General features: G+C 49.8%; 1 protein-coding gene across 1 annotated transcript; it reads right to left on the bottom strand.

Annotated features, from left to right (window-relative positions):
* Positions 1 to 8,086: 8,086 nt before the first annotated feature.
* Positions 8,087 to 10,267, bottom strand: LOC124651340 (putative kinase-like protein TMKL1). Its single transcript, XM_047190435.1, has one exon. It carries the CDS (start codon positions 10,109 to 10,111, stop codon positions 8,087 to 8,089), a length of 2,025 nt encoding a protein of 674 aa, XP_047046391.1. The 5' UTR covers positions 10,112 to 10,267.

Here is a 10,267-nt window from a genome sequence, read left to right as displayed (position 1 = left end):
GTGGCATGGAATGAAGCAAGAAATTGGAAGTTACATAGCCAAGTGTGACATCTGTCAACGAGTCAAAGCAGAACATCAGCGACCCGCAGGATTGTTGCAGCCATTACAGATTCCCGAATGGAAGTGGGATTCTGTAGGAATGGACTTCATCACTGGTTTGCCCAAATCAAGTAGAGGAAATGATTCTATTTAGGTAGTGGTCGATAGATTAACCAAGGTAGCCCACTTCATCCCCGTCAAGACCACCTACCAAGGCCCAAAGCTAGCTAAGTTATACATCTCCAGAATAGTCAGCCTGCATGGAACCCCGAAGTCAATCATGTCAGATAGAGGATCTCAATTCACCTCAAGATTCTGGCAGAAGGTACATGAAGGACTAGGAACCCGGCTGAATTTCAGCACAGCCTATCACCTGCAGAGTGATGGACAGACCGAGAGAGTCAACCAGATACTGGAAGATATGTTGAGAGCCTGTGTGCTAGAGTATGGATCTAAGTGGGAAGACTGCCTGCCATGCGCAGAATTCTCGGACAACAACAGTTATCAAGCTAGTTTGCAAATGTCCCCATTTGAAGCCCTGTACGGAAGGAAGTGTCGTACCCCTCTGAACTAGTCAGAAGTCGGAGATAGTCAAATCTTCGGCCCCGATATTCTCCGCGAAGCCGAAGAGAAGGTTCACAAGATCCGCGAATACCTCAAGACTGCCCAGTCAAGACAGAAGAGTTATGCCGACAACAGACGCCGAGAAATGACCTTCGACATCGGAGATTTCGTGTATCTCAAAGTGTCACCCCTCAAAGGTATGCAGAGATTCCAACTCAGAGGAAAGTTTGCCCCCAGATATGTCGGACCCTTCAAAGTTCTGAGTCGCCGAGGAGAAGTGTCATATCAGCTTGAACTACCGGAAGAAATGTCAGCGGTGCATAATGTGTTTCACATATCCCTACTTCGGAAGTGCTTAGAAGTGCCGGAGAAGACGGAGGTGTTCAAGAACATTGATCACAGATCAGTGGATATTAACAAGCACTTGAGTTATCGCGAAGTACCTATTCGCATCCTGGAAGAAGCTTTCAGAACCACCCGCACCAGAAGTATCAAGTTCCTGAAGATTCAATGGAGCAATCATACCGAAGAAGAAGCCAGTTGGGAGCGAGAAGAAGATATGAAGAAGGAATTCCCGGATCTCTTTATTACCTATTTTTCTTAAAGATCTCGGGATGAGATCTTTTGTAAGGGGGAAGGGTTTGTAACATCCCAAATTTCAAATTAATGAGAAAAGGTGGTTTCCCAAATTTCAAATTTTAGACCTAACAAAAACTTTTATTTGCATATAGTGCTATGCATAGTAATTGTGCATTTGTGTGATTTTTGCCATGATGATTGTTGGAGTGCTTATGCTTACTACCAAAACCCTAACTTTGATCCTTTGAAGATCACAAAGAAGAACAAAGGAGAAGAAAAGAAAGTTAAGAGAAAATCCCAAAAACCCTCACATATGGTTTATGCCACTTTTGAAAATCTTTAACTTAGGCCATTTTGGCTTGCACCATTGGTTGGAGAATGATATTAAACACTTAAGAACACCTTTGGAATCAAAGAAACTCAAATCAAAGCAAATTTGAATTCAAATTGAGCTCACATGAGATAATGGTTAAATCTGCCATTTTTATCATGATGCCCTCTTTGAGCCTCTGTTTTAAGAGATTCTTAAACCAAACGTTCCCAACTCTTTGCACCTCATCCAATACCTCATCAAGGAGAACAACTTTGGTCAAGACCATCCACCGCAAACTCTCTCTGGATTCAAAGTTATGCTCAAGCAAAGTTGGAACATCAAATCTGATTCTAGATTGTGCCACTTTTGATTTCTTGCAATCCAACTCAACTTTGCACACTACCACCACCATTCTGCTCCAAACATTATTCAAATCCATTCCACCAAAATTCATTGCAAAATTCGAAAATTACTCTCTTGCGGCCATTTGACCGAACACATGGCATGCACTGATCTGCCAACCCCTCCAGTGGTTTGTTGCCTAAACCATCGACCCTTGGTCATCATTTGTACCCTCCTGTACCCCCTGCTTCATGCCAAGCACCATAGACAAGGATTGGAGCCAGGGATCGTCACCTTTTGGACAAAACAAAGCCATGCCGTGCATGGCATGACACACACACATGCCACTCCTCTCTCTGGTCCATTCCAACGTGCCAAACCTTGTCAGCCACCTTCCCCTTACTCTCCTGCACGCGCTAGACACCGTGGTCGACGAAGTGGAGCACCACATGCGCCAGCACACGCACGCCCAGTGATGCACGCGCACGCCAGGACACGCACGGACAAGCCCTGGACGCGCCAGAGCGTGACGCCGCCCCGTTGACCCTGGCCACCACTCGCCCTCTCCACGCACCCGTAGCTCCACCACTTCACCCTCTACGTGCTGGACACGCCCGTTGGCCCGCTCGACGCCTGTAGACGACGCCACCATCGCCGACGTTCGCTGCAGTACTGAGCGCTCCCGTCACGCGCCTGCCCTCGTCCTTGCCTCGTTTTCACCGCAATCACGCCTGGCATGACCGCACCGACGTCGCCTACTGGCCTGCGTCATCGCGAGCCACTCCGCGCCCCTGTAGCGACGTCACCATGGACGACTTCGCCGCAGCACCATGGCCTCGCCTCCCCGCTACAAAAGGAGCCACTCCCCTCTCGATTTCTTCACACCGCAAGCTTCCCCTCCTCTCACTCAACCTCCTCGACCCCTCTCTGCTCGACATTCACCACCGTAGCCACCCAATTGCTTCATCGGAGCCCGTGAGCCACCGCAGAAGCTCGCCGGAGATTGACGCCATCCCCGGAGACGCCGCTGGTACCAGACGAACCGCCGTCGATGACAACGTCCATGCGCACCTCGCCGATGACCGCCGGAGCTTCGTTGAGCTCTCCGACCCCCTGCCCGTGCCGCCAGTGAGCCACCCTCTCGCCGTCGACGATGATGGCGGTGAGCCGTTGGATCGTCGCCTAATCGTGCGTCCCAGGATAGCCCATATCGTTTCGCGTTTTAAGTGAGACTGATGGATGGAGCCCACCTCGTCAGGCAGCCCACGCGTGCGAGACGCGTGGTGGGCTGGCTTTCTCGTTTTTAAACGGTTTCGGCCCGTTAAGCCTTGCCGCCAGGCCCAGGAATTCAAATTTCGATTTTTAGTTTAATTCCAATTTGCTTGCAGATGCTATTTTCAAATTTGAATAGAATCAAATCCACTGGGCCAATTTTTTTGAATTTGGTATTGTTGGAAAGGTTGTAAAAATCTCTACCCAACCCCACTGGTCTCAACCCTATTTTCGTTGCAGAATTAATGTGGTAAAAATAACAAGGCAGGGCCTTTTACAAATTCAAACAATTATTATAAATCAACCCTAAGTGATTTTGAGTTGATTCCAACTCTCATAAATCACATTTCACATACTCTACATGTTTATGTAAAAACATCACATAGTTGTTTGTATGATCATGGACTAGAGCAAAAGAATGGCTATGTAGCTATTTCTAGTCCATTTAAATTTATCCAAAACTATTTCTTAAATAGTATGAGAGGTTCCCTCTCATTTAAATCATGATCCTAAGCAATTTAAGGTGAGGTGTTGACTTGGTCTATATCATCTCATAATGGATTACTTAGAGACATTAAATTGTTGCAAGAGTAAGGTTTAAATTGTATGAGGTTAGTACCTCATTTAAATCATTTTCCCCAAATAATAGATATGAAGTGTTGACCTTGATCAACATGAATTCATACCTTATTATTATTTGAGGAAATTAAATCTTAAGAAGATTCAATGAGAGGAAATTATTTCTCTCCTACAAGTTTTTCTTAACACACAAGCCAACCCCCTTTGTGATTAGTGTTGTGGTGCAAGAATAGTTGGTGTGAACCATTTGAGTGCTTAGTCTAGCCTTAAGAGTTGTTTGGTGATTGTATTCCTCATATTCGATTATAGACGCTAGTACCGAGGAGTACCAGGAGGAGGAGGTCTACTTCCAGGAAGAAGAAGACCACTTTGATCAGTACACCAACCAAGGCAAGCTAATATTCTTGCAAGCTACCTTAGTGCAAAGCTCTCCCTGAGCAATGCACTATTACCCTATTACCTCGTGTTTATTTACCAATCCCAGTTTTTATCTCTCAAAGCTTTTACTTTGATTTACGAGTTTTACTTTTATAGTTAACTTGAGTCTAGTTATGAAGTAGTACAAGAGCATCAGAGTTAGCCTAGAAAGCTACAAGCTGGTTAGCACCCCTCATGCCTAGTTGCTAGTGCTAAATTAAAAAGTGACTACTCTAGCTGGGAACTTGTGAAACTTTTGAACTTTGAAAACCTTGGAATTGATGAGTCATTCCATTGAAAGATTTTGAAGGTGAATGTGACTGGTTTGAAATGGTGTTTTTGATGAAAACTGATGATTGGGTTCGAATGCGATACCCTTCCAATTCTTGAGTACCCCCACAATACCTGATTATGGGTAAGGCTTTAGCTGGAAATTTATGTGTCTTAGTATGGGTTCCCTCTGAACAAGCGTCATAGAGGTTATGCCGAGGCTGCCTCCGTTGAAAGTGAAATGACGTGAAATGAGGTGACTGTCCTACCCAAGCCCTGTGCAGTTCCCAGGATAGCAGTTGGTTATCACTGGGAGGCCAAGCTCATGGAGAGAGGTGTCTATACTAGGATGTGTAAGTGAAAGGCTAATGGTTGATGATCTGCATACTGGGTTATGATTATTCAGGGTTATCCCTGACGGATGTAATCAAATGTTGTGGCACAAGTGTGCAACCTCTGCAGAGTGTAAACGTATTCGAATAGCCGCGTCCGCGGTCATGGACAGTTGGAAAGGCCATACTGTTCCGTCATCAGAACTTTTCCCAAATGTGACTTGTGTTTTGAACCTGAAAAGGTGACTTTGAATTTGAATCACAACAGAGTTGTGGGAATGACACTAATGTTCCCACTTGAGTTAGTTAGCATATGAGGAGTCTTTGTTTATTAAATGTTTATGAAATAAAACTGGCTTTATGCAAATAACCTAGAGCTTAGAACACTCTCACTAGAACTGTTAGTGCTCACACTAGTATTAGTTTGCGAGTACTTGAAAGTACTCACGGCTGTGTCCATGGCTATTCAAATGGCCAGACTATGAAGAAGAGCAGCAGTATCAGGAGGACGGACAGCAGGACGTCTATGAAAAAAAGGAGCTTCTCCTAACATCAAGTGTTGCCTGTGGATTAGATGGACTTCTACGACTTTGCTTCCGCTATGTGTTATGTAATGATCATTAGATCAAGTGTTGTAATGAGACTGGATCATGTGATCCTTTTAATGTAAGACTATTATGGTGTTGTAATGAATGATGTGCTATGATATGAAGTTATTATGTCTCGCAAAAACAATCTTCCTGGGATTGCGATGTATGGCATAATAGGCATCTGGACTTAAAAAATCCGGGTGTTGACATGGAGCAACTACCAAAGACGGATGAAACGCGATTTTTTTTCATCAGTGTTGCATCGTACCCCTAGCGTATCAAATGCCCGTCACTGGTAAACATTACCAGTGGTTATATACTTGTGACGTCGGCCTCTACCGTGAGCAGTGCGGAAAACACTCCTGTCACTGGTAAGCCTTTTCTGGTAGTACTCTCACGCCATGACGCAGATCTAATTGATGCATGTCTTCATTGATCTGGCAGGAGTGTCGAGTTCCAAGTGGCTCTGCCGGTGAACACCAATGGATGACATGCCTGGAGATAGCCGGATCGGATGAGATTCGGTCACGCGCAACCATGTTTTTCCCGATTGTTTGGTTTTAGAGGGAGCGGTGTGAAGCTTTGCGGTCTGTTGCCATCGTGGGACATGTCTTTAGTCAGATGTTGAAGTCAGTTGTGGAGAATGGCATGAAAGGTGTGATCTGAGGACTAGTAGTGGTGGTTCGAATTCTGATGGCGATGAGGTTTTAGCTTGGGGATTCATGACTTAAAGCAGCGGCATCGGCAAGTGGGGGCTAAAGCACAGGAAAATTTAGATTCTGAACTTGCATGAGGAAAATCCAAGGTCTGACATTAATTGGTTATGCATGGCAATGTCCTTGTTGAAGGCGTTATTTTTTTAGCGCAGACTTTCTCCTGTGTGACAACTTATTATCTACGATCAGGCCGATGATGGCATTTGTGCATTGTTTCCTTTTTTGGAGGCGTTGCTTTTGGAGAAGATGAATTTTTGGTGTTGTCTTGGTGGTGTTTGGTCGCTGTTACAAAGAATAGGTCACTGTAGCGTGACCTTTTTCTGTAATTTTTTTTTTTTTGATTGTGTGCATCCATATTGCCATTAGGCCGCTGCGTTGTTGCAGAGGCTATGTGCATAACTGATATCTTCGTGATATTAGTATATTCTCTTTATTGAAAAAATAACTTTAACCAATTCCCTACGAAAACATAACATTATTTGTGACATTAAATTAATATCCCTAGATTCATTTGAGATGTAGTTCAATAATATGGTAATTTGATGTTACATATAATGATGTTTTTGTGTAAAAAATTGGTTAATTTAAAAATATTTAACTTTTTAAAAAGGAAAACGTACACCCTCTGCTAAGAATTGTGTGTGGGATAGAACGTGCATTTAATGGTGTGGGCTAACTGGTCCATGCCGGGTCAGAGCACTAGTCCATCTGTTAGGGATTATAAGTTTAGAGGACCAATTCACTAAGAACAAGAAATTCCATAACCCCTATCATTAACACTAAACACGCCAATAATTTTACATGCATACTAGAATAGAGGAAAACAGGATATATTTCTTCCGCGGAGAGGAAAATAAATTAAAGAGGCGTTATAATCTCTAACTATTTTTAAAAACTCTCTAGAGTAGGTCACATTTACCTGTGGCTTGTCCTCTTAAGAGACACGTCACCAACAAGTAAACGATGAATGGTGGAAGAATAATTAAGATAAGCCACACTAAGAGCAATTCCAATAGTATAGCCAATTGTTGGCTATAACACGATGTTATATCATTTGTAGTCATCATATAGCTAACATGTACAATAGTTGGCTATAAGAATGTAATCTTTACTTAATATATGCTGCACCTTTCACTCTCATAAGTGCTTCAGGAAGCACGTCTGAGAGTTTGGCTATTGCATAGTAAGCTCACCTCCACTCTCTCTCCTCTTCTCTCTCCTCCAACTCATCTAAAATATATTATTTAATATCTTATAGTCAGCTGACTGGACTCTATTGTACTTGCTCTAAATTGCAAGAGAACAGTTAGCAAGCAGGCTTAATTGGTCGATACAATTCCCGATGTAGATCTACCGATGCTGCTCCTTCGGACGAGCAAGGACGCACTTTCCTTTTCCTCGTCCAATTGGTGATTGTGCTGTGTACGTTCAGTCTTTAGTCTAGCTAGTTTACCAACGAAGCAAATCCAGCAACAAAATAAAATAGATGGTCACTGATCGATAGATGCATGATGGAATCTCACATAGTCATAGCAACTATAGCAGCATGCATGCATGATACGTTCCAATCCATGTTCCATTCGAAAGGCTAGCTAGCTACCTGGTGGCGCCAAAGGCAAGATTCTTCACATTTCTTTTGCAAATCTATTTCAGCTTCCATTTTCTATCCTGTGGCGTGGCACGACACAAGGGGGAAAAACAAAGGACCTTTGGCTAGCTACGTAAACTTCAGCTTCAACCTTTTACCTTTGCACCGCCATTTCTTTGTCACAGAGATGAACTCCTCCTGTCTACTGCAATTTCTTTACAAAAAAAGGTGTTCATTTCAATCCACGAGTCCAATGTGGTCATTTCGCGCGCGATTGATCATACAAACATAATCATGCCTCATTGCCTCGGGCAATTGTCTCTTTAATCAAGTGTGCTACACATCTTAATCCAGGAATTCCTAGGATTCCTGACTGGTTCATGAAAGCTGAGACAGATGGATCGATGTTGTCGGAATGGCGATCGACCAGCGGAACACGAAGACCATCATGAGCAATTAATTAATCGTAGTTGCTATATGGCGCGCTAGGCGGCGGTCGTCGGCGTGCCGGCCTCGCTCCTGGTCTCGGCGGGGCTGTACAGCGCCGAGCGGCTGTTCTTGGGCCGGTTCTCCTCCAGCTGCCGGACCACCTCCGCCATGCTCGGCCTCGCCGCCGCCACCGGCGCGCAGCACCCCATGGCCAGCTTCAGCGCCTGCACGAGGCCCTCCTCCGTCGGGCTCCGCACCCCCTTCGCCACCTCCGCGTCGAACACATCCATCGTCGCCTCCTCCAGCACGGCCGCCTTCACCAGCGACGGCAGGTCGTCGCCCGCGTTCGCCGCGCAGGAGGGCTTCCTCCCCATCAGCACCTCCAGCAGCAGTATCCCGAACGCGTACACGTCCGTCCGCGGGCCGCACCGCTTCGCGGACTGCAGCTCCGGCGCCCTGTACCCGTCCGCCTTGGCCGCGGCCAGCACCGCCTCCGCCGCCGCCGGCACCAGCAGCCTGCTGCCCACCACCGCGTACTCCGTCACCCTCGCCACGAAGTACTCGTCCACCAGCACGTTCGACGACCGCACGTTGCCGTGCACCACGGGCGCCTCCCCGTGCCGCCCCTCGTGGAGGTACGCCAGCGCCCTTGCCGCGCCCAGCGCGATCTTGTGCCGCCGCGGCCACGTCAGCGCCGGCCTGCTCTCGAGCCCGCCGCCAGCATGTAGGAGGTCGTGCAGCGTGCGGTGCGGGAAGTAGTCGTACACGAGCAGCTTCTCGCCGCGCCGGCCCTGGTAGAACGCCCTGAGCGGCACCAGGTTCTCGTGGCGCGCGCGCCCGATGCGGCGCACGGCGGGGCCGCACGACGCCGCGTCGCGGCAGCTCCCCTCGCGGAGCAGCCGCAGCTCGATGCTGCCGCCGCCGTCCGCCAGCTTGGCCTTGTACACGGTGCAGTAGCTGGCCTTCTCCACCACCTGGCCCGTCGCGTTGAGCACCTCCTCCAGCGTGAGGTGCTCCCCGCCCTGGAACACCACCAGCTTGCCCTCGCCGCCCTCTCCCTCCTCCGTCTCCTCCCCGCCCTCCTCCGCCGCGCGCCGCACCCGGTTCCGCCGCCACCGCCCCTGCGCCCACCCGATGCACACGGACGCGGCCACGACGATCCCGGCCATGAGCCCGATGACCACCCCCGCGACGCCGCCGGAGCTGAGGCCCGAGGGGGACACGCACGGCTGGCGCAGCGGCTGGCCGCACAGCGCCGGGCCGTTCCCGAGGAAGGATTCCTCGGTGAATGCGGAGGCCGAGAACGCCGGAGGCAGCGGGCCGGAGAAGTTGTTGTAGGAGAGGTTGAGCATCTGGAGGCCCCTCATCGCGGCGAGGGAGTCGGGGACGGGCCCGGAGAGGCGGTTCCCGCCGAGGTCGAGGCGCTGGAGGCCGCGGAAGGCCGTGAGGAAGGCCGGGAAGCCGCCCGAGAAGCGGTTGGCGCCGAGGTCGAGCAGGCGGAGGCGGTCGCAGGTGTCGTTGGGCCCCGCCGGCGCGGGGATGGCCCCGGAGAGCGCGTTGCCGTGGAGGCGGAGCTCGGCGAGGCGGTCGCAGAGGTTCCAGATGGAGGGCGGGAGCGCGCCGGAGAGCGCGTTGCCGGCGAGGTCGAGCTCGGAAAGCGCCGGCGCGTTGCCGAGCTCGAGGGGGATGACGCCGGAGAGGGCGTTGGCGGCGAGGTAGACGGACTCGAGGGCCGGGAAGGCGCCGAGCTCCGGCGGGAGGCGGCCGGCGAGCGCGGCGGCGGGGAGGCGGATGGAGGCGAGGAGGAGGGCCGCGTCGCGGGAGAGCGAGAGGTTGGCCCGCGCGGCGGCGGTGTCGCAGCGGAGGGGCTCGCCGGAGGGCGTGGCCCAGCGGAGCCCGCGCCAGAGGCAGAGCGGCGTGGAGGCGTTCCAGGTGGCGAGCTGCGCGTTGGGGACGGCGCCCTGCAGTGCTGGTTTGAGCTTGTCGAGGAGGAGCGCGACGTCGCTGGAGGACGCGAGCGCGAGCGGAATGAAGCCGGCGAAGAGGAGCAGCAGCACTGCGCGTGCTGTTGCAGTATGCATCTTTACGAAGAGGAGCAGCTAGCCAGATCAGTGATGAAGCCGGGAGTGGAGTGGCAAGTGAGTGAAGCGCGAGACGTAAATATAGCTAGCAGCTGGAGTGGAGTAGCGAGGAAGAAGAAAGCGAGCAGCTTGGGGTGGTCGGTCGTATCGTCTTTG

This window comes from Lolium rigidum, chromosome 1 (genome assembly GCF_022539505.1).
Source record: "Lolium rigidum isolate FL_2022 chromosome 1, APGP_CSIRO_Lrig_0.1, whole genome shotgun sequence".
Lineage (NCBI taxonomy): Eukaryota > Viridiplantae > Streptophyta > Magnoliopsida > Poales > Poaceae > Lolium > Lolium rigidum.
Note: the sequence above shows the minus strand (reverse complement) of the source record. Positions and strands in the feature narration are given on the sequence as shown.

What these genes read in the sequence shown, in the direction of transcription:
- LOC124651340 (XM_047190435.1), bottom strand. Translation starts at nt 10,111, where the DNA reads ATGCATACTGCAACAGCACGCGCAGTGCTGCTGCTCCTCTTCGCCGGC.